General features: G+C 38.6%; 2 protein-coding genes across 4 annotated transcripts in view; one reads left to right on the top strand and one right to left on the bottom strand.

Moving 5' to 3' along the window:
• CFAP46 (cilia and flagella associated protein 46) overlaps nucleotides 1-3,690 on the top strand; it is a 97,331-nt gene extending 93,641 nt beyond the window's left edge. For all 3 annotated transcript variants that reach the window (XM_039337454.1, XM_039337452.1, XM_039337455.1), the window contains one exon: nucleotides 2,698-3,690. In XM_039337454.1, the coding sequence (XP_039193388.1) occupies nucleotides 2,698-2,828 (131 nt within the window). In that variant the 3' untranslated portion in view covers nucleotides 2,829-3,690. The remainder of the gene's footprint in view (nucleotides 1-2,697) is intronic.
• Nucleotides 3,691-18,021: 14,331 nt separating this feature from the next.
• Nucleotides 18,022-26,716, bottom strand: LOC120305490 (vertebrate ancient opsin-like). The gene is made up of 5 exons (XM_039337400.1): nucleotides 26,133-26,716; nucleotides 23,939-24,149; nucleotides 23,735-23,852; nucleotides 20,771-21,010; nucleotides 18,022-18,201 (listed from the first exon to the last, which is right to left on the bottom strand). Exons 1-5 carry the CDS (start codon nucleotides 26,497-26,499, stop codon nucleotides 18,022-18,024), a joined length of 1,116 nt encoding a protein of 371 aa, XP_039193334.1. The 5' UTR covers nucleotides 26,500-26,716.
• Between the last annotated feature and the right edge of the window lie 1,108 nt (nucleotides 26,717-27,824).

The following is a 27,824-nucleotide window of genomic DNA, read 5'->3' as shown; positions in this document are numbered from 1 at the left end:
TCAGCCTCCCATCCTTCCAAGGTCAGTAAAATGAGGACCCAGATTGTTGGGGGCAATATATTGACTCTGTAAATGACTTAGAGAGGGTTGTAAAGCACTATGAAGGGGTATATAAGTATATAAGTCTAAGTGTTATTGTTAAGATAGAAAAATGTGGGTTAGACTGCATCACCACCAGATGGATTTGTAATTGTCTGACCAACTGCACTCAACGTGTAGTCCTTAATGGAACTGCATCTATATGGAGGGAGGTATGCAGTGGGGTACCCCAAGGCTTTGTCTTAGGCCCAGTACTATTCAATACCTTTATCAATGACTTAGACGAGGTGATAGAAGGAAAACTCATCAAATTGGCAGACAATACCAAGCTGGCAGGAACAGCCAACACTCCAGAAGATAGGCTCAAGATACAGAAAGATCTTGACAGACTTGAACACTATGCCCTATCTAAGAAAATGAAATTCAATGTACAAAAAGTAAGGTTTTACATTTAGACAAGAAAAATCAAATGCACAGGTATAGAATAAGTAGTACCTGGCTCACAGTAGCAACTGTGAGAGGGATCTTGGTGTCCTAGTGGACAATCACTTAAATATGAGCCAGCAGTGTGCTGCAACTACCAAAAAAAACAATACAATCCTAGGCTGCCTTAATAGAGGGATAGAATCAAGATCATGTGCATTGTTAACACCACTTTATAATGCCTTGGTAAGGCCACACTTGGAATATTCCACTCAGTTTTGGTTGCCACAATATAAAAAAGATGTTGAGATTCTAAAAAGAATACAGAGAAGAGCAACAAAGATGATTAGGGGCCTGGAGGATAAAACATTCAAAGAACTGTTGCAAGAATTTAGTATGTCTAGCTTAATGAAAATAAGGACTAGGGGTGATATGATAGCAATGTTCTAGTATTTAAGGGGCTGCCACAAAGAAGAGGGCGCCAACCTATTCTCCAAAGCAGCTGAAGGCAGGACAAGAAGCAATGGATGGAAACTAATGAAGGAGAGAACCAATTAAGGAGAAATTTCCTAACAGAATAATTAATCGGTGAAATGACTTGCCTCCAGAAGTTGTGGGTGCTCCAACACTGTAGGTTTTTAAGAAGAGATTGGACAACCATTTCTCTGAAATGCTTTAGGGCAGTGGTTCTCAACCTTTCTAATGCCGCGACCCCATAATACAGTTTCCCATGTTGTGATGACCCCCAACCACTTATACATCACCGGGTGCCAGGGGCATGGCCAAAGAAAAGGGGGGGAAATGGCGGACAGCCTTGTTTGGCGACCCCCATGAAATGGTCGTTCGACCCCAAATGGGGTCCCAACCCACAGGTTGAGAACCACTGCTATAGGGTTTCCTGCTTGAGCAGGGGGTTGGGCTAGAAGATCTCCAAGATCCCTTCCAACTCTAATTCTGCTATTTGTAATGCAAATGAGCATTATGTTTACATTACCAGCTTCATACTTGAAATGCATTACTCAGTCACATAAATGTTACCTGGTTTCACCAGAAATCAGAAATTTCTGTATATTCAGAATAGGTCTTGTTTGTCAGGACAATTTCTGGCAATTAGCTAGAAGGCAGAATTTCCTGACAGGTAGCCTTACCGTTAGCTGGCCTTTGATATTTTCTAGCTTTTAGTATTGAATTTTGACACTACTTTAACCTTTGCAATAACACAGTTTCAGGTCACAGGTTATTCTATGAGCTGATTTTGGAGTTTAATGCATGCAATTCTTTTTTATTTCAGTGATTTTTAAATACCAGTGAAATGTCGAAATGTAGAGCTAATCCTGAATGAAGAAACAATGGCCTGTCAGAAGGGGCTCAGTGCCTTTATACACATGGCACTGAAACATAGAAAAATAATGTAACACATGTGCTCACAACTGTCTGCTGATAAACTTGTCAGGGAGCTGTTGGCCACAGATCCCTATTCATACAGCAAAAGCAAGTGTTTCTTTTCCAAGGAAACAGGCACTGCCTTATTTTCTAAAAAAAAAACCCAATAGTTCTTTGATTACTAATAATAGTTCTTTAAATGACACTTCTTTCCTAGGTAGATGCTTATTAATCGAGTATTGCCTGAACAGGAAGTGGAATTGGGGCTTTAAATATACTGCTCAAAAAAATAAAGGGAACACAAACTTATAGGATCCTATACGTTTGTGTTCCCTTTTTTTTGTGAGCAGTATATAATAAAATGCTTGACTGGGTCTGAACATTTATTTATTATTTAATATCTATCCTACCTTTCCTTCTGGAGCTCAGGGAAACATGCATAAGGTAGCACAACTTCCTCTTATAAGTATACATAGATCAGTGTTTCTCAATCTTGACAATTTTAAGGCATGTGGAATTCTGGGAGTTGAAGTCCACATGCCTTAAAATTGTCAAAGTTGAGAAACACTGACATAGATATACATAGCACTATCTCACAACAACCCATAAGATACATTAGATTGAGAGAACCAGTGGCCCAGCATCCTTCTGTGATTGAAGGGAGACTCATATCTGCCAGTCCAACATCTTAATCCCTGTACCACACTGGCTGACTGTTGAAGCAAGCAAAAGTGAACTTTCTGAACTCAATTCCACCAAATACAAATAGAAAAATCTCAATCTACTTCTTGCCTGTGCTCTTGAAATCTTGCAGTCTTAGCATGTAACTCAAATTTTGCTCTGTTCTAACAGGATCACCTGATTCTCCTGGAGTTGAGAAAGAAGACCACAGCAAAACTCCCAGTCAGCCAAGCCAGACTCCAATTCATCCTTCGGTTGTTGATGCCATTTTGTATGGCTTGCCTAACACCATGTTTACATGATTAGCAATATGTTTCTTTAAGTGTACTTGGAGTGTGAAGGGAACAGGTTTTCATGGCATTTGATGTTGTTTTTAAGAAGCCAAGACTTGATGGTTCTTTTAAAGTTTAGCACTGACATTTATCTTAAACTCTTGTTTTTTTAACTTGATGGTTTTGTTATTCTGATTTCCATCAGATGTTTCAGTTACAGGATTAAATTTTTTTAAAGTTGGATTGCAGTATATGGAGGCCTGGTTTTGTTTTTTGTTTTTTACATTGGGTGTCTGAGACAAGGCTGTTGTAGTTAATTGCTTGAATGGCATAAGTGATAAAATAGTAATATTTAACAGTTCATAGAAACACAGATTTAGTATATTTTTAAAAAATACAAGATGGTTGTTAAAAAACCTAAGCCCGCTAATTAAACAAGATTACTTGATATGCCTGAAGAAATCATACCTATTAAACTCTTAAAATTACAGTTCTTAAAATTCTATCTACTATTCTAATTGATCAGGCCAAACTTTCAGCAGGTTAACAAACCAAACTTTCAGCAGGTTAACACTTCATATAAGTCAGGTGTAACCACCATCACCACCACTTGTTCCTTTTCTTTACTTCAAGGACTTGCAAATATGCAAAAATAAATAAATAAATAAATAAGAAGAAAAAGAAGAAGAACTGAATCTACCAGTGATACCGTTCAAATGGTCACTGCATTTATTTCTAGTAGGATAAATTGCTGAGGTGATTCAAAAATGTAAATTGTATTCTCTTCTAGTTTTATTTTTAGTTTATTTTGTTATGTTTGTATGGTGTTATTATTGTTTTGTATTTTGATATGGCCTTATGGCTAATCAATAAAGTATTATTATTATGGATAGCCGCATAGTCAGCCAATGTTTAGACTGGATTTGGCATTTCTAATCCACCTTTCGAGTCCTTCCAAAAAGATTGACTGATTTTGATTGGTGGTGTTAAAAGTATCATTTCAGGATGTAAGTTGTGAGATCCAGGAGATGATCTGGACTCCTTTCTATTGGGTTTCAGGCTGGCTTACAGTACAGAGACCGATCTGTTACACTTGATGACTTGTAGCAGAAACCAGATGGGGATAATGTATCCTTCCTTGTGCTTCTTGATCTCTCTGAAGTTTTCATTACTGTCAATCATGGTATTCTTCTGAACCAGCTGCAAGGTTTGGGAGGAGGGACACTGTTCTGTGGTTGTTCTTTCTTTGTGGCCAGTTTCTATTGGTGTTGAGGAGGGGTTAAAGAAAAAAGTCCGCAGCCCATCACCTATAGCAGCAGCTCCCAACCTTTTCTACACCCCGCACCCCTAGAACACTTCTGATATATTCTCACACCCCTTACAAAAGTTCAAAACAACGGCAACGAATCATGCATATACACTATAATTTTGAAAACCCAAGTTTTCGCACCCCCTGGAATATCGTTTTGAACCCCCAGTTGGGAACCCCTAACCTATAGGATGCTGAATGTTTCAACACTATCTCTCCTCCTGTTTGACATCCACATGTAACTGTCAGATGAAGTCATCCATCAGTCTGAGATCAGATATCATCTATAAATAGACTGTGCTCAAGTAAATATCTTGGTCCTGGGCTAACCAAACAATGATATTGAAGTCTCAATATCTGGCAATATGGATGGTGAGAAAAAAACTCAGGCTCAGTCATGGCAAGACTGAGTAGCATGGATACCTGGGCCCCTGATTGGAAAATTTTCATGTTTGGTCTTGGATGGGGTTGCATTTCCTTAATCAAGAATGGGTACCCAATTTTTTGAGAGGGGAGTTATCTTGGACTCATGGCTTCTACTTAAAGAGCAGGTGGCAGCTATGGCCAAGAGGACTTTTGCACAGGTAAATCTAGTGTGCATTTGTCCCATTTAGACAGTTTCCTTCAGATAATGGCTCCTGACTTTGTCACTCTACCAATGGATTAATGCACTCTATATGGGATTGCCTTTGAAGACCACTAGAAGCTTCAGTAGATCCAAAATGCAGTGTCATGGTCAGTCCTTATCTTGGCGCCTGCCTCCGGGATGCTATTTCCCATTGATCCAGATGGTTCCCACCCTGATGATATTCAGCAAGCTTTTAATGATCTGGCTATTCTCTTGGACCTTGTGATGGGGTGAAGATTGAGTCCCTGTTCCATGGGAGGGAGGGGGTGTTTAATATGTTTGTCTTTTGGCTATTATGTCCTTTTGGGGTTTTGTCCTTTTGAAAGTTTTAAATATAAACCACCTAGAGTTTTTGAGAGCCACACTGCCAATAAATTGCATGCATATACATATATACATATGAATGAATTCATGCTGCTGGAGTTATCTCACTGTTTTCATTCATATCTATTTTTTTCCTAAATGTATCGTGTTTTTTTATGCTTGGTACAATGTCAAATTTCCATTCTAGTCTTAGAGAGCAGTACATGATTATGCCCTTTTAAGGACATGTATGACGGTATGACTATGATCCCAGTTTTCCATATGGAGTTATTGGCCTGGCAAGGATTTCTACAGCCACATAACATTTCAGCCATCTTAAGCAAGCTAAATGAAACATTTAGACATGTTATGCCCACACATTACATAACTATATTGCATGTTATCATCTTCTTGCTTCTGGTTAATAGAAAAAATAATATCAAATAAATTTCCCCAAACCAATCATGCCCACATCTCTCAAAGTTTTAGAATATTTCTTTCTCACCAAGTTAGACATGTCTGTTTGCTACGATAAATTATTTGTATTCCTTTTAAGAAAATGCTACTGGAGGTTCCCCTGCTGTGCTAAAGTTAATTAGAACATGATAGAAATTTAAGAGGTCTGTTTCACAGGAGTATAAATATTATGACATCTGTAATATTTTGATGTTTGAGGGTTTATCTGTGGATAGAAATAAATGGAATTTCCCCTTTCTGCCTGCCCAGCCTGATTGATCAGATAACTATGTCAACCATGTTTCTCTCATCAAATTACTTACTTGAAAGCCCCCTTGATTCCTTTCATATTTGTTCCATTTCATTCTTATATATTCTTAAGCTGTAACATTAATTGAATTTTAGGGCAATTGAAGTTTTGCAGACCTCTGGAAAATTTGAGGAAAAGCGGGGCTCATTTGAGGAACAAAAAGAACATTGAAATTATTGTGACTCTTGTCCCGAAAGTCACCGTGATGCCTGATACCTGCTTCCATCAAACTTTAAGCTGTTGGATGCTGTGGTTTCAATCCATAGGATAATTTTTAAGTTCATTTAAACTGGAGACGAGAACACCTTCACTGAAGTCCGAATTCGTCTATAGATTTGGACAGGAGGCAGAGACAAGCTAAAGGGTGGAGGGGGGGAGGGTTGCAGATTCTCTTTCTGGAAGTGTGCACATTACAATATTCATTTAATTAGCTTTTGATTGATCAATTGGGCTACAACATATGTGTGTTAACATATGTGATGGTATGTGAGAGTGACCTTGGGAGACAGCAGGAAGAGCCGCAACCTCAACAACTGTCTGATAAATGAAATCTAAGTTCAAAGGAGGGGTAGGGGAATAAAGCATCTCAAAAACGGACCTCCCTAATTTTTGGGAGAGTATACATGAGGGACAGGAGTGGTGCTTTCAAGCTGGCTTTGAGATTCTGTTTAATGTAATCCTACCATTGCTAAAGATGTAAATCCCTTTCACTAAGTGATCTTTGCCCAGTTTCTCTCCCTAATCTACTTCAAAGTGTTTGAACTGACCCATAATACAACACTATATTTGTAACAGATAAACCATATATTTTTCTGGACGTTCCTTTATAACATTATATAACATTAGTTGCTTTGGCAACTTTCAGGTATTTGGACTTAAAGTCTCATTCCCTGGTTGGGGAATTCTGGGAGTTGTACTTTCATCTTCAAGCCTATGGAGATAGTCATCCAGGTCATGATTGTTCCCAAAGGTGCTTTTTCAAGAGGCAACTAGACTTTCTTTGTTTTTCCTTGAAGACATTTCACTTCTCATCCAAGAAGCTTCTTAAGTTCTGGTTGAATAATGGGGAATGGAAGAATTTATATTCCTTGCACTCATCTGGTCGTTATCATTCTTTCTGAGAGTCATTGAGGCCACGTGGAGGTTTATCTGTGCCCTTGGGATTGATTACCCGAATAGTGCAAAGAGCTGTGGAATCTTTTTGGAACTGCTGAAAGGACTCTGTTGTCTCATCTTAAAGTTGCAAGGGTGAGAAACCCTACTTTATAATCTGGATGATGATCATGCTGATAACTAGAAAATACTTTAAGCAACATTTATAGATAGAAATTAATTTTCAGTGTTAAGGAAATAGTTTCTTGGTGCAGAAGCAGTTTTCAGAAATGTCTGATAATTTAGGTAAGACTTTTTTTTTCTTTTTTCTCTAGTCTACTACCTCCAGTTGCATTTTCCAGATAGATCTCCCATTTCAACCTGCTCCATTTTTAACAGCTTTTCATTTTGTACCATTTTAAATCAAGCTTTAGATATCTTCAGCATAATTGTTAACAGATTAAAAACAAAGGCATGTGGTTATTCTTTAACTCAAAAGGAGAGATATGTTTATCTATTTCTTAGAACAATAAGCAATGTTCTTTTAAAATGTAAGCTCAACCCTGGCTTTTTTTCTGCTGCTTTAATACAGCATGGAGTTTAGCAATAATTGTTTTAGCAAATGACATTAGAAAGTTCAAACATTTATTTTTAGCAACAGGTGACAGGCAAAAATTTATCATATGCAGCTATTAATGTTTCTTTAAAAAGCATGTGTCAGTGCTAAAGCCAGCTGGCATTGGGCAATCAAGATGAACAATGATTATCCATCTGTGTCGGGCATCAAAGTATTAGAAGCTAATTTGATAGTTTACAAAAGTTCATTTTCTTGATGCAGCTGATGCAAAATGTTTAATCTTCCAGAGTGTTTCCCCCCAAAATGTTGCCATGTTTAATAGATGTTTTAGCCTTGGCAACTACACCGTTGTCTTCTGTCAGAAAGATGGATGAGAAAAACCAAGAATTTCTTTACAGTCTGACAGGCCTACTTTATCATAAAGCATTGATAAAGAGTTATGCTGAGATCCAGGAAACAGCCAACTTGGAATCTCGAATTTTGGAGTCTAGATTCCAGGAAACATTTATCAATAATACATTTAGGAACATTTGGAAATGCATACTATTTGCACTTATTCTGCTCTATACCCTTTAGTATTGTTGTTAAAGCTGGAAAATCTTGGAGGATAAGCAGACTTGCATAAAGAGAAGAATTAAATCGAGCAAATCCGTTTCTCTAGGAAGTGAACATTTCTTCCAGCTTTTGCCTCAATAAATTGCTTTTAGGATCAAACCCATAGAGGATCACTATTAATATTTAGAATCTGAAGGAACAGTACTATATGGGATAGATAGTTCCAGAATGGTTCTCAGGGCTAAAATTCCTGCCACAACTGCAAACTTTGCTGTTATATAGCAACAACACAAGAACAGCAAGAACAATGGCAACCACCACTCTGTCATCATCATTATTCTATTTAAGACAGTCTTGTGACCTTGGGCTTCCTCTGTTCCTATTAGTGGTGTACCAAGGATGGGGTGGCAGGAGTTGCCTATTCTAGGGCAAGCAATCCAGAGCTACTACATGCCTGAGGACATTATCAGAAAGTCAGTAGTGGCTGTGGAGATCTTATGTCTATGTAAACTTGTGTGAATATGTGCATGCAAACATGTCAGTTTGCATGCAATAGGTATATTTATGCACTTTGGTTTTGCTTTTCAAAGAAATAGCTTTTCTCAAGCATTTGGGGAGGAAATAACAAGTTTGCCTTCTGAATTCAGAAATGATAGGAAATAAGAATAATTCAGTAAGCACTTGAAGTGATAAACAATTGAGAAGTATAGTTTACATAAACAAGTATAAGATGCAAATAGAAAGGTAGTGGGGAAAATCATTTATTTGGACAAAAAATTACAGAGAAAGACAACAATATTTACAAATGGGTAGGGATCGGGAATGATATGAATGTTATGTAGTTATCACTATTCATTATTAATAAAGCTAGGTAGACTGCATAATGGTCTCCTCAAATTATCCTTAATCTCTGGCTCCCAAAAATATTTTAAAGCTTCAGAAATGACAACTCCTAGAAGTGCTCCAAAGCATAAAAATGTCTGATTCTTCACTTTAAATAAATTACAGTAGCTGTTAATAACACCTTTCTGATGAATGCCTTTAATCTGCATTTTAAAAACCAAATACTTTATACAGAACAAAATATGTCTCCCAATATATATATAATTAACAAATTTTACTTGGGCTTTAAAACTGGGTACTTAAATAACCTATTTTGATTTACTAGTGAAACTATTTTTTTCTAAAATGTACATAATCCTTGTTCTTTCTTAATAAAAACATATGTGCACATGTTAAAGAAATACGTTCTGGTAAAAATTATTTATGAAATAATGACCTTTCCATTAGAAAACCATTGGCAAAATCCCAAAACAAGAATAAAAGCTTCCAGAAATATTTTATTTACCCAGCTCTGTTATTTTTTTAAACCTGATGTTTTCTCTGTTAACACAATAAATATTAAACAGTTCTGTTCATGTATTAAAGCCTTTAAAAAAGCTTTCTGAATTATGTATTAGCAACACAACAAATCACATTATCAATTAGCTTTTATGACAGGAATGGCATTTGCCTAATACATTTCAATAAAAGAAAAAAAAATGCCCTACTTAAACCTGCGTAACCTTTTAAAAAAAGTGAACAAAGGGACTCATGATTGAATTTTATTAATAATATTAAGGGAGAAGGCCATTATTTGTCATTTGTGTGAGAAGTGGTCTTCCCAGAATAGATTGCAAAATGCCGAAGTTTGAACTGTGCCAGACTGGAACAGTGATCTGAGTATTTTCATGCTGCATTGGTGCAAATGTCCTTATTCTGAAAAAGAGATCATTTAGCCAAGACGTTTTTCATGGCCTGTTCAGGTATAAGTTAAAGGAATGTACTTTTAGGAAGTAATCTCTGCTGCAAATAAGTACATATAAGTAGTCCTCAGCTTACAACAGTTCTTTAGTGAACAAGGTTACAATGGCACTGAATAAATAAAGTAACTTATAACCATTTTTCACACTTCACAACCATTGCAGCATCCCCATGGTCACATGATCAAAATTCAGACTCTTGGCAACTGCCACATATTTATGTGTCCCAGGGTCATGTGATCACCGTTTGCGATCTTCTGAAAAGCAAAGTCAATGGGGGAGCCAGATTCACTTAACAATTGTAGCACTAACTTAACTGCAGTGATGCACTTAACAACTGTGGCAAGAAAGGTCGTAAAATGGGGCAAAACTCACAGCCTCGTTTAGCAACTGAAATTTGAGGCTGAATTATGGTCGTAAGTTGAGGACTACCCATACTGTATTATTTGAAACATTAGTGATTCATAGTAACACCAAGCCTGAGAATTTGCTTCAAGATCAGAGCAGTCCCATTGCGCAGATGAGGCTGCTCTGCTTAGGTATCAAACAGTGTCTTAATCATACCAGAGGAAAAGCCCTGACAATGGGGAGATGTCACAATAAAGATATCGTACGATTCTAGTCGTTGCCTCAGTTCAGATTTTATCAGCAAATTTGCGCATCATTTGAAAGCAATGAGAGGCTCACCACCAAACCATAGTCCCTCACTGGGCTCATCCAGCTGGGGAAGAGGAAGGGGATGATTGTTCTTGTCACTTTTCTGGGACAGCTAAAATACAGGTAGTCCTCAACCTACAAAAGTTCATTTAGTGACCATTCAGTTACAATGGCACTGAAAAAAGTGACTTACAACCATTTCACACACTTAGGACCGTTGGCACATCCCCAGGGTCACATGATTTACATTTGGATACCTGACAACTCAAATTTATGACGATTGCAGTGTCCTGGAGTGATGTGATCCCCTTTTGTGACTTTCTGACAAGCAAAGTCAATGGGGAAGCCAGATTTCCTTAACAACCATGTTACTAATTTAAGACCTTCAGTGATTCATTTAACAAATGTGAGAAAAGTCATAAAATGGGGGAAAACTCTCTTAACAAATTTCTCACTTAGCAACCCAAATTTTGGGCTCAGTTGTGGCCATAAGTTGAAGAGTACCTCTAGCCAGCTTCTTCCATCTGAAAATAAGGACAATCAAATGTAAAGGCTGCCATACTTTTGAGGCAGAGTTAGTGCAAAGAACAGTTACAGCTTGTTTGTATAGAATAAGATTTGTATTTTTCTTATAAACCATCAGTGTGATGGATTATCGCTGGCATGTTCTTTAAAGACAAACACAAAGTAATTATCCTCCAATGTCAAGGAAGATTTATAAGAGGTCAGTTGGTTTGTCTAAGCTGCATCATTAAAATTAAATAACTGACTGAGAAATTGAAAGAAAGGCTGTGGCTCCACAACTCTAATTTAGCAAATTGTAGTTGGCAGCCCCCGGCCAACTTTGTCTGGAGTAGGAAACTAAGTCAGGTTGAGTCTGGTTAATACTTGATTTGGATACAGGAAACACAAACTAGGGCCAAAAGAAAGATTAAGATTATTTTAAAAAAATCTTGAAAGAAAGCAATTGCAAACCAACTGATGTGGATATAATAATGATTGGCTTCGAAGACAATATACATAATGCAAAATGGTTTTAATAAATCATGGAATTTATTTAGAGTATATTTGCACATAATAGAAATGTATAAGCCAACCTCCAAAACTGCAGCCTAACTACCAGAAAAAATGGAATCTGTACTGGAAAAGAACTTTTATGAGATTTTTTTTTCATGTACTTTCTCTGGCAGCAAAGGAATTGCTCCTCTCCTGTGCTCAGCTAGTAACTTTTAGTTTAAAGCAGTGGTTCTCAACCTTCATAATGCCACAACCTTTTAATACAGTTCCTCATGTTGTGGTGACCCCCAACCCCCCATCCAGCTGGCCGGGGTTTATCAAAAACTTGACCCCCCCCCCAAAAAAGGAAAAAATGGGAAAGTATAGGTAGTCCTCGACTTACAACAATTCGCTTAGTGACTGTTTGAAGTTACAACAGCACTGAAAAAGCGAATTGTGATCATTTTTAACACTTATGATTATTGCAGCATCCCCAGGTCATGTGATTTACATTCGGATGCTTGACAACTGATTCATACTTATGACGTTCACAGTGTCCCAGGGTCACGTGATCAATGGCCAGGGGCGTGGCCAGCTGATCACTCAGGTTGCAGAGTGCCTGTGGGGGGGAATCTGTGGGTCTCTGGCATGGGACTGGGGTGGGTGCTTGCCTTCCTTCCCTCCCTTCTCTCCCCTTGTCCCTTCCTTCCTTCTTTCCTTCCTTTCCTTCACCTCCCTTAGTCTCTTCCGCCTTCCCTCCCTCTTTCCCATTATCCCTTCCTTCTTTCCTTCCTTTCCTTCACCTCCTTCTTAGTCTCTTCCTCCTTCCCTCCCTCTCTCCCATTGTCCCTTCCTTCTTTCCTTCCTTTCCTTCACCTCCTTCTTAGTCTCGTCTTCCTTCCCTTCATCTTTCCCATTGTCCCTTCCTTCCTTCTTTCCTTCCTTTCCTTCACCTCCTTCTTAGTCTCTTCCTCCTTCCCTCCCTCTCTCCCATTGTCCCTTCCTTCCTTCTTTCTTTCCTTTCCTTCACCTCCCTTAGTCTCTTCCTCCTTCTCTCCCTCTTTCCCATTGTCCCTTCCTTCTTTCCTTCCTTTCCTTCACCTCCCTTAGTCTCTTCCGCCTTCCCTCCCTCTTTCCCATTGTCCCTTCCTTCTTTCCTTCCTTTCCTTCACCTCCTTCTTAGTCTCTTCCTCCTTCCCTCCCTCTCTCCCATTGTCCCTTCCTTCCTGCTTTCTTTCCTTTCCTTCACCTCCCTTAGTCTCTTCCTCCTTCTCTCCCTCTTTCCCATTTTCCCTTCCTTCTTTCCTTCCTTTCCTTCACCTCCCTTAGTCTCTTCCTCCTTCCCTTCCTCTGTCCCATTATCCCTTCCTTCTTTCCTTCCTTTCCTTCCCCCTCCCTTTTAGTCTCTTCCTTCCATCCTTCCTTCCTTCCTTCCCTCTTTGTCCCTTCCTTCCCTCCCTTCCATTGTTCCTTCCTTCCTTCCCTCTCTCATTGTCCCTTACTTCCCTCCCTCTTCGTCCCTTCCTTCCTCCCCCCTCCATGCCCAGGAAGGGACAAGGGGAGGAGGACAGGCTGTCAGAGGCAGAGGAGAGCTCCGCCCAGCTTACTTGCTCAGCTTCACCAGAAAACATGCCGCTTGCTAAGTTAGCAGAAGCCCCAGGATCAGCGCCGGGCTACAGCTGATTCGCGCTTCTGCTAAATTAGCAAGCGGCATGTTTTCTAGCAAAGCTCGAGCAAGTTTGCTGGGCAGGAGCCAAGGAGAGCTGCTACAGCTGACCTGCTTCTTGGCTGCTCTGCAGAAGCACGGATCAGTTGTAGATGTTCGCCCCAATCCTGGACAAGAAGGAAGGAAGGAAGGAAGGAAGGAAGGAAGGAAGGAAGGAAGGAAGGAAGGAAGGAAGGAAGGAAGGGACAAGGGGAGAGAGGGAGGGAAGGAAAGACAAAGAGGGAGGCAAAGGAGGAAGGAAGGAAGGAAGGAAGGAAGGAAGGAAGGAAGGAAGGGACAATGGGAGAGGGAGGGAAGGAGGAAGAGACCAAGAGGGAGGGAAGGAAAGGAAGTTCCAGCCAGCAGAGGCTTGGCAGCCTGGCTGCCAAGGAACAGAAGAGCACAAAGCCAAGGAGAAGAAGGTGGCGGTTTCCTCCCAAAGTGGGCTCCTTTTCGCCACCCCTTTCCTGGGTTTGTGGGGAATCTCTCGTCACCAACGCTAACAAGTGCTCCTTCAAGCCCATTGCGAGCTTTCTCACCCCCTTTGCTTCTCCCCCTGCTTTCATGAGGATTGTGGCGCCCTTGGGAAGCTGATCATGCTTTGAAGCTTGAGGAGGAGTCCCTTCCTCCTTCCCTCCCTCTCTCCCTGTCAAGCACCGGTGGGCTCGACATGAACGGGAGGAGGAGGAGTCGAGGACGGGCAGTGTGGCAAAGGGGACTGGCGGCCATTGCCAGACCTCCCGGCTGACAAGCGCAAGTTCGGGGGTTGCCAGCTGACAGGCGCAGGAGTTGGGTGCTGGGGCGGCCTCCCCTTTGCTAACCTGCGTGCACGAGAAGAAGTCAATCTGGTTGCTGCACAATGAGTCTCTGGGGAGGGCGGGTCCTTGCTCTGCGCCTGCGCTCTTCATGAACCCCCTGCAGGGCACATTTAGTAGAGTTCGTGCAGACTGCTGCCAAGCAGCATATTTTCCACAAACAAGTGAGGTGGAGCGGAGGGGGGGGGAGGGAGAGAAGGCGGATGACAAGCCCTGCCTAGATCATCGGAAATATGTGTTTTCCAATGGTCTTAGGCGACCCCTGTGAAAGACTCGTGCGACCCACAGGTTGAGAACTGCTGGTTTAAAGTCTGTATCATATGATACCAGTTAGCAATTTCCAGATACGCAATTTTTTACAGTATCATTTAAAGCTGACTTTTTTTTTAAAGGTTGAGTTCTGATCTTGTCAATAAGCCAAACACAACTGGAGGTGTGTGTGTATTTTTGAGAAAAGAATTTTTGGCTTATACACGTATATATGGTACTTTATTTCCAGCCTTGCCTGGACAAATCCCTGAATTTTCTTGGTAAGGTTTTTCAGAAGTCATTTGCCTTTTCTTCCTTCCTAAGGTTGAGAGAAATCCACTGGCCCAAGGCCACACAACTGGCTTTGTACCTAAGATGAGACTAGAACTCACAGTCTCCCAATTTCTAATCTGTTGCTTCTCCAAATAGCCCATTACTCTCTTCATTCATCAAAAGCTAAAAATCCAGCTGTTGCTTCCAAAATAGTCAAAATGTGCTCACATAAGGCAACTAGTATTATTTTTAATCACATATCATAACTGGATTCCTATAACGGCTGATTTATTAAGCTGGCAAAGCATTGAGTCACAAATGCCTAAATAAAGTGGTCACAAGAGGACTTCTAATATTTTAATTCTAGTACTTTTTTTAATCGTCATTCCTTGTGTGATATTGAAGAAGAGTACAATAAAGTATAATGGTGAGAAAAGTTTGTGGTGGTTTTTTGGTTCTTTGTAAATGGTAATTTGAAATAGTCTGTGTAGAAGCCATAAATTAAATTTGGGAGGTGTTGCAAATTCCTCACTTCAAATAGCATTGGACAGCTGAGCCAAAATATGAGAGTTCCAAGAAGATTGCACAACCAATCAAACCCTGATTCAGGTGTCCTTGAGGGCACAGATAAACTCCAAGTGGCCACAACAGCTCTCAGAGTACTAACAACCAGATGACTGCAAAGAAATACAATCCTTCCATCCCCCCCTTCCATTCCCCCTACCATCCAATCTCAACTGTCAGTACCCATCCTTCCATTTCCCCCACCATCAGAACTGATGAAGCTTCTTGGATGAGAAGTGAAATGTTTTCTTCCTCCTCCTCACGGAAAGAACAGTCCAGTTGCCTTTTGAAAAAAACACCTGCGAGACAACTGTGGCCTGGATGACTGAGAATCTCCACAGGCTTTATAAGCCAGTTTGTATTAGTGAGTTCTACTAACAGAAGGCATTTCTGTTATCATCCAGGATCACAGTGAGTCGCTTTTCCTTCTTGATCAAGGGTGAGATACCTGCAAATCCTCTACCCATTCTGGTCCCAATTCTCCTACTTTGTGGCTCTGGGTAGAAGATTCAAAACTCTCTCCAACCATGGGGCTCACAGAAGTTCCTCTTACTTATGCACATGCATTACATACAAATAATTGTGCTCTTTTTTATCATTCTTAAGCCTTGTAAAGAATAATGCAGCTAAAAAACACAAGATGCATTTTATTCACCGATGTATTATTTACATTTATATCCTACTACAATCAGTTCAGATCTGATGGTTTACATGATATGAAAATTTTAAAACATTTACTTTAAGCAGAAAAGTAAAAACAAAAGCCAAACAAATTCATAAATCTAAATGAAAATAAAAAACAAACCAAGAAAATAAAAGATGTTTAATTAGACACCTTTCTGGAAAAGCCAATTTTCAGTATCTTCTTGAACTTGAGCTGAGAGCAAAGAGTTGGATCTGCTACCAGGAGGCTACCAAAAAGCAATTCCTTCTGACCTCAGCTCCTCATTCTTCTCAAAATTGGGGAACTAAGAATAATATCTCCCTGGATCGGTGTTTTTCAACCTCAGCAACTTTAAAATGTGTGTACTTCAATGCCCAGAATGCCACAGACAGTTTGGAATTCTGGGAGTTGAAGTCCACATAACTTGAAGTTGCTAAGATTGAAAAACACTGACCTGGGGAATCTAATACAAATAGTCCTTATTACCATAACTAAGCCTGGAAATATGGTCTTATTGCTCGTCATTAAGTGGGTCACCATGCCCAGAGGTTTATTGGTCAAATCCAGAATTTGAAATTACATTCCAAAGTCAACTGATAGCCAGTGCCAGGTGCAAAGCCATAATTTGCTGCCAATTAACACTCAAGCTCCTGGATTCTGGACTAATTGCAGCTTTCAAATGGTCCTTAAAAACAGTTTCATGTAAAGAGTTTCTGGGGTAATAAGGGTGTGAATGACAGTTGTGAAAACTTTGCCACAGAATAACTGAATAACAACAATAGTAATATAATGAAAACATCTTCCTCTATTTTACTTTTTGGGGACAATAGCACACGATGTTAGCCAAAGGGTTAAGAAACAATTTTGTGGGCACCTAATAAGAAAAGTATTTTACATGATTGAAAATCTTAGTACTGTTATCAGTTCCCCCACTTTTCTTTCTATTTATTCTGTTTTGTATTTTCTAAACTAAAGCTACAATTGTGCAGGGAAAAAAATAGAAACAAGAAAAGTGAATGGCTGGGTAGAACTGAAATATAATATATATATTGCTATTTAAATTTGCAATGTTCGATTTCATTCAACTTTACGGCTGAACTTTGCAGAAATGATTTCAGATTCATAAACAGAGAAGGCGCATATGATCAAAACCACAAAAATTATTGATCACAAACATAAATGTACAGATACATGCACAAATACATTCCTGACAGAACAATAATTTACAGCCAGTTGATATCACACTTTCAAAAACTGGTGACAGTAATTGACTAGGAAATGACATGGCTGGAGACACTGCCTCATTTGATGAAATAAATGATTACTTTGAATTAGAATAAAGACTAGAAAATGGGGGGAAATGAAAACAGTTGCTTGAGAACATCTGATCTATTTTCTTTGAATAATAATTGAGAAATATCTTTCATATAATTTATTTGACTTTCCTCCAGTAGATTCTTTTGGAGTCTTCTGCTTTGAAATAACTGAAGATACTCTGGTTTAGAGGTTGACTAGTTTTCTCTTTTGCTTAATAAGGTCAACACACACGGACTATTTCATTCTGCTAATTCAGCTTCAGCCAGACAAGGACCGAAGCATCTGAGAAATGATCTCAAGTTCTCTAACCCAGGGTACATTTTCTAAATGCCAAGGACAGATTCAACTATTACAAGAACAAATAAATTATGCTACCTCGAGAAATGGCAATTGTCCAATTCTATGTGTTTGCAGTCTTTCCCAATCAGTGCTCTTCATAGAGGATTTTCTTTTGAGTACTGAAGCTTATTATTTATTTACTTATTAGATTTTTCTCCCACCTTCATTACTTTATAAGTAACTCAAGGCATTGAACATACATAATACTCCTTCCTCCTTCTACTTTTCCCACAACAACCCTTTGAGGTGGGTTGGGCTGAAAGACAGTCACGAGCACAGCCAGCCAGCTTTCATGCCTTAAGTCAGACTAGAACTCACAGTCTCCTGGCTTTTAGACCAGCATCTTAACCACTACAGAAAGCTGGCTGGCTATATAGCTGGACTTAGTCTGGTAGTAACAACCTGGGAATAGATAAGAGCTCAAGTGGATGTCAATTAAATTCTGTAATAAATCCTGTTAGAAAGTTATTTCTTATCTGTTTTCTTTTTGCCTGCCACTTATGGATGGAAATGACAAAGGAGGGTAGAGTTCTGACTCCATCCTCTCAGAAAGTGAGATGGCCACGTTGGACAGATTTCGCTTTCCAAAATGGAGAGCTGAGCAAAAGATTGTCAGCTACTTCTCTCCTCTTCGTTTCTCTGGTTGAAGACAGTAACACCTGCTGTGACTGTGGAGACATCACCACACATTTTGGTACGTGTTCGCACTCTTCTCTTTGAGATCTGATTCATGTTGGTGTCTGCAGTTTCTTGTCCACTGCACTGGAACAGCTGGATTAGACATTTCCGGAACTTAAAATGAAATAACAAATGGTTATCAATAGATCAATGTTTATGATACCTTTAAAAATCCATACCAGTTTCTCTTATTAAAACAGGTACGGGTAAGTTGAAGTCCTCAGCCTTGTTCCAGAAGCCCTTTATTAGAATTGATATAGACCTAAAAGGAGTGATTGTGCCTTTCTTAGCACTATACTTAGGAGAGATAAAAAGGGAAAGAGAGAGAAGGAAGAAGTTGTTCAAAAAGAAAGGGATAGCAGAAGGAGGAAATATGTGGTCCATTGCACTACGTGATTTAAGTTTCAAGGCGATGCAGGCCCAACACTCTACTGCAGTGTTTCCCAAACTTGACAATTTTAAGGCATGAGGACTTCAACTCCCAGAATTCCACAGCCAGCAACGCTGGCTGTGGAATTCTGGGAGTTGAAGTCCACATGCCTTAAAATTGTCAAGTTTGGGAAACACTGGTCTACTGTATTCCAATGTTTCTCAACCTTTCCAACTTCACAAGCATGGACTTCAGCTCTTAGAATTTCTCAGCCAGAATTTAAATCCAAAATTTAAATCTGGCAAAACTGAGAAACACTGGATTATTCTAAAGAGAAGTTAGCTTTCTAAAGTATAGTTCATAGCTGCCAAAATGATCCATAATATCTAGATACTTATGGAACCAAATCCATCTCTGGAAGTTCAGGGATTTCCACAATATGGAGCATCTTCAACCAGATAAAGCTACTGCCTCATTTGAAGCAACTCTTGGCTAGAAAATTATTTCCATGATTTCAGATTATACTGTTGCAACTTTACTCCATCTTTACTCCATGGGAAAAAAGCTAATGAAAGGAACTAGAGTGAAAATAGAATGACTAAGGAAAAGAAACTATGAGAAGTATTAGATTAATCCCTCAGAGAAGAAAAGGAAAATGGACATGAGTGAAATCTATTTGGAAGAAAGTTGAAATAATTATGTTACAGATTGCCATGGAGTATTTTAATGGATTCTTTTTTTAAAAAAAAAGTTTGGAAATGGAAGTTTGGAAGAATGCTAAGCAAGGACATTCCAGCAAAAATAATGGAATTAAAAGCTAAAACAGGATAGGGGAAAATGTTGAAATTACATGAGAAATATGTTCAAAACGTTCAAGAGGGAAATTATGAGAAGTTAAAAAATAGTAAAGTTGCAGGTGCAGATCATGTAATTGGATGATGTTAAAATATGTGTGCATTTGCTTACGGAATGGCTGTGCAATTTATTAAAAGTGTGTAAAGAGAGAGTGAATGCAAGAGTGACTGCAAGAGTGAATGCAGAACTATTGTAGGGTTAATTTGTGAAGTAGGCCTAATAAGTTGTGAATGACACAGTGAAAGGATAAAGTAGACATTGAGGACCAACATTTAGAAAGTTCAGTGTGGTTTTATGCTGGGCAGGAAGTACAATATATAGGACGAAAAAGTATGAATTATAAAGAGTATACTTGTTGATTTAGCAAAAGCACGTGATAAATTGAATAGGCTTCAATCATGGAAGTCTGTGTGAGTTAACTGTGCATTAGTTAGTTGGTTGAAGATCGGTTGCCAAATAAGAGCAAGTATACAACAGAAGTGAGCAAATGAAGACAAATATACATGTCCCAGGATAACGTTGCAGGATCCAATCTGGGTCGGTCACCAGGACGAGAAGTTTTGTCTTCCCAGTTTTTGGACTCGTACTGGAGTCCTGTCCTCAGGGGGCTTCTCTGTGTGCTTTGGTTGCCTCAGGGAACTTCTCATTTTGCACACAGAGCACATAGAGAAGTTTGTATCTTACAAGTATGAGAAATAAATAATAGAGAGATAGCTTGGTCTCATCATGAAGAAAGCAAGAAACTGTGAATTCCAATCCTGCCTTAGACCTGAAAGCCAGATGGGTGACTTTGTGCCAGTCACTTTCTCAGCCCAACCCACCTCACAAGGTAGTCATTGTTAGGAAAATAGGAAGAGGAAGATATGTTGGATATGTTTGCCACATTGGGTTGTTTGTAAAAATAATAAAGGTGGGAAACAAATTAAATAAATACATAAAAATAAAACTGGAGGATGCATATAATTTAACTAATGATGCTTTGCAATGACAGGAAGGTATGAATGTAGTAAAGGATGTTAATGTGAATTAGATTTAGCTATATTTCCTTTTCCTATCACATAGCTTTAATCTCTTTGGCTTATTACTCCTTCTTCTTTTTCTGTGCTTTGCATAATATTGCTTGCTTCAAAAGGGAATAAGAGCATAATAGATGTATGCATTGAAATGGCACCGGATTAGGGAGCACTGCAACATGGCAACAGCCATGGGTGGCTCAAATATGTTCAGAATAAAAATGGATACAACTAAATGTGTTACAGAAAATAAATGGGTAAAACTGAACAAGGTCCAGTAGCCCCTGGTCCATTTATAAGCCTCTTTAAATAACAATTGTTTCCTTTAGAGCTCCAAGCTAATATATAGGCAGTCAGATTCATTAATTTAAAGAATACATAGTAAAACCAAGTAGGAACTTTTTTTCATGGATTCATAAGGGTTTGAGTTTTTAATCAGCAGTACCTGCTTGTTCATAAAGACATAGATAACTGGATTATAAACTGTAGCTGTTTTAGAAAAAAAGGCTGGGATTGCAGCAAGGCGAGGATCCAGCTCAATCGAGGGACAGGTGGTGACCAAGATGGAAAAGGCTGCATACGGACTCCAGCAGATTAAAAAAGCAAGAATCATAATCACCGCCATTCTGGCAACTTGTCTTTCTGGCTTCTGTACAGACCCTAATCTGCCTTGAGCGTCTGAAACCTAGAAATAAAAGAGAAACATCTAGTGGGTCAGCAAAGTGATGGCTTTTGCCCAGCATCCTTCTGTAAATGTGGATTAAACAGCACAAGTGAAAATTAGATCCCCTTTACTTGCAAAACCTAAATTAGACTGTGGCCTACATGTCAAAATTTAAGAAGAGTCAGAACAGATCAAGTGAAGGATATAATGGCTATCATCAACAAAGGCAAATCAACAAAAGCACTAAATGCAAAACAATCAATAATTTAGCTTCAATTCTAATACGATTAAAAATAATAAATGATTGAAATTTGCAAGTCCTCATGTTACTTTTCATAAATCAGCCAGAATGCATAAAGGCAAATCAGGATTAATTCTTAATAAGCCTATGAGAAGATTAAGTAGGGCTGAGACTTCTTCCAGCAAAACTAGATATTTCCAGGGTCCTTTTCAAATTTAAGATAATAAACTGAAGAATCCTTGGCATGTGATTTTAGACTTCACAAGAGCTTTGGAAAAAATGTATCAGAATTTGTAATACTTAGTGCTTAAAATGTCAAGCAAAAATTGTGAAGGCCCAGGTTTATATTTTTACTAAACCGTTGTATAGCTTCAGGCATAAATCCATCAGATAGCATCAGAGTTTTATAAAATCAAAAAAAGGGAGGGAATCAAAAGAAGGAAGGAAGGAAGGAAGGAAGGAAGGAAGGAAGGAAGGAAGGAAGGAAGGAAGGAAGGAAGGAAGGAAGGAAGGAAGGAAATGCAAGGCACTTTCAAATGCATCCAATCATTTTTTATTTCAATCTTTTGGCCTTCCATTTTACCAGCAATTAAGGATGCAGTTAGCCTTAACTTTGCTGAACTACAAATACCCAGGTGTCTTAGTTACCTTGGTCAATGGTAAGGAATGCTAGGGCTGTAATTCAGCAAGATTTGGATGGCAACTGATTTCTCTTCTGTTAAGTATATTAAAAGGATATTAATATGGGTAATAAAAGCCACTTAAGTCCATGGAAGTAAAATATGGTACAGGTAGTCCTGTACAAAAGTTCATTTAGTGACCGTTATAACAGCACTGAAAAAAGTGTCATGACCATTTTTCACATTTATGTCTGTTGCACCATCTTCATGGTCACATGATCAAAATTCAGACTCATGGCAACTGCCACATATTTATATGTCCCAGGGTCATGTGATCACCGTTTGCGACCTTCTGAAAAGCAAAGTCAATGGGGGAGCCAGATTCACTTAACAATTGTAGCACTAACTTAACTGCAGTGATGCACTTAACAACTGTGGCAAGAAAGGTCGTAAAATGGGGCAAAACTCACAGCCTCATTTAGCAACTGAAATTTGAGGCTGAATTGTGGTCGTAAGTTGAGGACTACCCGTACTGTATTATTTGAAATGTTAGTGATTCATAGCAACACCAAGCCTGAGAATTTGCTTCAAGATCAGAGCAGTCCCATCGCGCAGATGAGGCTGCTCTGCTTAGGTGTCAAACAGCGTCCCCCCCTGGCAATGGGGAGATGCCACAATAAAGGTATCACAGGATTCTAGCAGCTGCCTCAGTTCAGATTTTATCAGCAAATTTGTGCATTATTTGAAAGCAATGAGAGGCTCACCACCAACCATAGTCCCTCACTGGGCTCATCCAGCTGGGGAAGAGGAAGGGGATGATTGTTCTTGTCTTACTAGCCTGAAAAAAGTGGAATATAAAAGGATTCATATTCAGCATTTCCATTATTGCCACAGAGAAAATATGCATCATCCATCAACATAATATATGTACACTATTAGTAGCTGCTTTGCTGTCTGTGTATAAACATATATATGTATAAACATATACATATATAGTATGTGTGTGTGTGTATGTATATTTATGTATGTTTGGGGTGGGTGGGTGTGATGGGTGGGTGTGTTACTGAGCCATTTGAGCAAGGACTATTGGGAAGACATCGGGAAGACTAAATTTATCTTGCTGTTCAGCCCCAAGTTCAGCCACAGAGCCAAAGCAATTTGAAGGAAAGAAGTATGGAGAAGCCCCTCTGTCTTTCACTAGTCAATCCATTTAGCTGCACAGGATTGTACAATTGTAGGAAATTTTGCTTTACTCTGCTGCTGAAATAGAAGCCTATTTGAAAGCAGATTTGGTTTCTATCAGATTATCAACCAAATGACATAACCTGAAAAGCATCAAGTTCTTTATTAAAGCCAACAACGTAGAGCTTTCCAGGCTATGTCATTTGGTTTCTAGGTTTTTTAAAAATAGCTGAGTGCATTTATTCTGCAATAAAGAATATTAAATTAAATATTCTAATTATTTTCCAGAGACCAAAGGAAATGAAACAGAAAATAATATTAGAATGTTTCAGTGAAGTCACTGTAATTGTCCATTGATTTGATACTTGCCTAAGATGGCATTTATAAAATGAATTTCATATTTAACTTTGTTAATGTTATTGCTATCCAGGGCACAGTAGACATCCTAGTTTCTAAGGATGACATATTAAAGATTACATATTTACCATTGCTAAAACATTTCCCCTTAACACAAAATGCCATGGCTTGAAGTCCATTATTTTGTAAGCTGCCCAGAACCCTTCTGCCATTCAGTAGCGAGATGGGTGGCGTATAAATGTAATATAAATAAAATAAATTATATTTAATTTATATTTAATTTATATTTAATATAATTCGCAAAATATATTACAAAGCATATTTCTGATAAACATTTGCACCTACCTTTCTAAGTTTCCGCATCAGTTTTCCATAGGATACCAAAATGACCAATAAAGGCATTATGAAACAAGTGGTGAAGAAGGTAATAATGAAAGTGTGGTCGTTATATTCTCCAGAATACCTATAAAATACAGATGCATGTAAACCTGCTAGGTTCTGTTAGATGAAAAGTGATCAGAAAAAGGCTACTTCTCTGAATCGCCTTACCAATTGGGTTCACACGTGGTCCCAATCTTGCTGGGAGTATAGCTGCTCCAGCCCATTGTTGGAGGGATGGTCCATATCAAGGAGAAAACCCACACAAAGGCTATTCCTAGAGCAGCATGCTTGCCCTTGAAGTGCCCATTTCCCAGGGGACGGCAAATGACAACATAGCGCTCAAACGCAAGCAGAGCAAGTGACCAAAGGGCAACTATTCCTGCAATAAGAATAAGAGATATTACAGAACAAGAGAATCGATCATAGTTTATTCACTAAGGCCAGGTTTTTCAGCAAGGAAACCTAAGTCCAGAATTCCACTTATAGGACCATCTACTCTAAAGCTCTCTTCCTGGTGTAGCAATACATTGTTTAGACTGATAGCTATGATTTTCTAGAATACATCAGCAGTAATACTGTAACTTTGGCCACCCAAAGCATGTTTCTTTAGTCTTGAGCCTTGGCTTTTCCCCAAAACTAATACAAGCGACTGCCTTGACACTGATCCAGGTTTCTTGGCCATCAAGCTCTCTGGGCAATTTGGGGACAAATTTGTCCTAAGATCATTACAATCAATGGAAGAAAATGGAACCCATCTTGATTTTCATCATGGAAAGTTGTGACACAAATCAGTTTACAATATCCAAAGACTGAAAGCAAACATCAGAGCATTCGAATAGTCTCGTTGTTCAGTCCAAAACAGTGTAACTGTCTGGAATGTGAAGTGTTTGAAGGTGTAGAGTATAACCTATCTGCCTGGTCCTTCATGACACCCAGAGTGCAACACTGATATAGAGATGAAGTGCAGGCACAGAGGCTTTACTTCAAGGATTGAGTATAGTAGTACAGTAATGATTGTAAGGACACTGGAAATGGAATCTTTATTTTGAATTTCTCTACCTCCCTCCATACTATTTAGACACACTTCCCTGTTTACTTACATCATTGCCCTTATCAACTGTCCTGTCTGATGACATCAAATGATATTGATGTAGCTGAGTATGTTATTGATAAGAGAACATGGAGAAGATCATAGGGATCCCTAACTAACTGTGATGACTCCAAAATGATAAACCATGCATTTTGACATCACCACAAAAACTGCATTATTTTATGCTTATTTTGTGATGACACATAAAAATTTACAAGGGGGAACAATTTACATCAAAACAATGTAATGTTTCATCACTGCCTAGCCCTGTTCCAATGGATACCAACAGGAGAAATTGTGTGTCCTTCTTCCCAATGTTGACATGAGATCTCTGGAGCTTCTTCCTCCCTCAGTTGTTGGCAAAATTGGCTCCAGGATTAGATGGTGAAGTATCTTCCATAGAAATTGAATGTGCTGAATTCAGTAGGCTTCCTTTATAACTTGCTCACCTTACATAGAGTTGTAGATTTTTAAAAGATTTATTTGTTTCCAGTGCATAAGCTCTTAGTGTACATACAAGTAATAGTGATAATTGTGATCATATACAACATGAAAATACATTCATCATAAATTGTGAAATACAACCATCATAAATCATAAGATGCAACAGTAATAGTCATAGAGTACTAGCTAAGCAAACAACTAAGGATAGCCTAATGTTTAATCGTAAACAAATATAATTTTATTAAAATTGTACTATGAACAGTGAAGTAGAATAGCTTACTAAATGGAAGTAACTGCAGTTGCTGAAAAGATATTAAGCTGATTGGGAAATGTGTACGATCCATCTGATACCAAAAGGCTTTTTTATGTGTAACCTTAGATGCAAACTAAATGATCAATACTTGATCGGCTAAAAACATTATCTTGGAATACAATATCATTATTTGACAGGGAGACACACTTCATCATGATCACTTCAAATTATATTGTTATGAAAGTGGGTTTTAATCCCAGCCCTCTTTTAAAAAACCAGTTTTCCCTCAGTCTTTTAAGAGAGACATCTCTTTAAACACATCTATATATTAAAAAGGGCTGCTTATGTATTTTTCTCTGGCTTCAGAAATGAAAGCAGTTACTAAGAAATCATTTGTGTATTATTTAATAATCAACATCAGCATTAGCCAATGCCAACTATATACACACTGTGAAGTTTTGTAGATTGTGCACACAGATTCCTTTTACCCAGCCCATAACCACACAAACTACGGGTGCTAAAAATGCAAGTGTCATTTGTTGTAAAGGTTGTGAAGAAACAAACTTTCCACTTACCAAAGAAGGTGACTGCAAATCCTTCCAGGACACATGCCCAATGGCCCATATAAAAATAACCCTTCAGATTAGTTAGAAAACTGATTGTTCCCCCAACCAGAGATACAAAGAAGTCAGCCACAGAGAGATTCACAATGACATAATTGAGAGGTTGCCTCAACTGTTTGAATTTAACAGTAATGAGGATGACAGTAAAATTTTCAAATAGGGACAAGGAGGTCACCAAGAACATCAGAGCAGAGAGTAGATGGAAATTCCAGGATTCAATGGAGTGCAATGGTTGTGAGAAGGGATCCACCGATGACAAACTCGAGGAGGTATCTATCAGTGAAGATCCATTTTCAGATTCTCTCCTCACTCCATCCATTTCTATCTTTCACCTTAGAAGAGCAAATAATATTAGGAAACTAGTAGTCCATTCAGATTTTATTCCTAAAATAAATAATTCCTCCCAGCATTAGAAGCTTACTTCTTCATTTAAAAAAAAAAAAAACCTCAAATCTAGTACACTGGCAAAACAAAGTTCCACATGAAAAGATGTTTGGCACTTCCAGGGGATTCAACTCAAAGAAGCAGAAGAAAACAGCCTGGTCTCCTTCGTCTTCTCTCTTTCAACTGTGCTGCCTCCCAACCAGTGGAGATTGAAAGATCAGTGGGGTTCCTGCATCTGACTCTTTCATGCCAGGCATAGCAATGCAGGGATGTCCCCACCAGCATCTAATCCGATGGAGACAGACAAACCACAGACAGAAGGGGGCAATAATCCTTCCTGGGTCTCTCATCCTGCTTCTCCTCCAAATCGCAAAGACCCGATTGCTTTTATAGTTTTAAACTCTGGTACTGTTAATACATGAACACCAAATGCTCCCAGCTCTACTGCAGCTGTAGTTTTTAATGGATCATCAAAGTAGAAATGGCTGCATTTCTCATATTTTCTATCGTCTTTTTCTCCAGTCCTGTAGGCAAGTAGTTCTAACTAATAAAATTATTCTGGAAGTTTGAGGTTGTTTCATATATATAATCCATCCATCCTCATTTCAATCAACATAATAGAATACACTATTTTAATTGGCAAAGTGTGATTAGACACACAAGGAATTTGTCTCCCATACAGAAGCTTTCAATATACATATAAAACAAAGTAATAATAATCATAATGGCATCAATAAGAGGTAGTAGTAGAGACAATGAGAAGATATTAATACTACAGCCATACTAAATGGGTAGATATGCTTAGACATAAGAGAGTACTGTGGGAATAAAGTGTTCAGCAGAGTGATTGCATGAGGGGAAAAAATTGTCTCTGTATCTAATTGTTTTGGCATGCCGTGACTTGTATTGGCATCCTGAGAGAAGGAGTTGAAACAGTTTATGTCCAGGATGTGAGGGGTCTGTATATTTTCTCAGGCTTCCTTCTGACCCATGTAATATAAGGAGATTCCTCCAACTTTTCTATTTAAAAGTTGCATTCTTATTCAAGGGCAGTTTTTGGACTCATAAAATTAGCCTCTGAAGATGAGGAGTTTGATCTCAGGCAAAGAAGCACAAGAATCTAAAGCAGCACATTCCTTAAATCAACCATTTTAAACATTAATTGCAATATAGATGTCCCAAAATACTTTCAGAATAATTTACATTTTGTTTGTTTATTTGTTCCATTTGTAGAATTACTTACTTCGCACCTAATTCTGG

This window comes from Crotalus tigris, unplaced genomic scaffold, assembly GCF_016545835.1.
Source record: "Crotalus tigris isolate CLP2741 ecotype Arizona unplaced genomic scaffold, ASM1654583v1 scf7180000017678.2327064, whole genome shotgun sequence".
In the NCBI taxonomy this organism is placed as follows: domain Eukaryota; kingdom Metazoa; phylum Chordata; class Lepidosauria; order Squamata; family Viperidae; genus Crotalus; species Crotalus tigris.
The sequence above is the reverse complement of the archived record's forward strand: the minus strand, read 5'-3'. Positions and strand labels throughout refer to the sequence as shown.

Coding starts and splice junctions, on each gene's coding strand:
- LOC120305490 (XM_039337400.1), bottom strand. CDS start 26,499: ATGGATGGAGTGAGGAGAGAATCTGAAAATGGATCTTCACTGATAGAT. Junction 21,011..23,734: donor TGATGCGGAAACTTAGAAAG/GTAGGTGCAAAT, acceptor TTTTATTTCTAG/GTTTCAGACGCTCAAGGCAG. Junction 18,202..20,770: donor ATGTCTTTATGAACAAGCAG/GTACTGCTGATT, acceptor TTTCATTTTAAG/TTCCGGAAATGTCTAATCCA.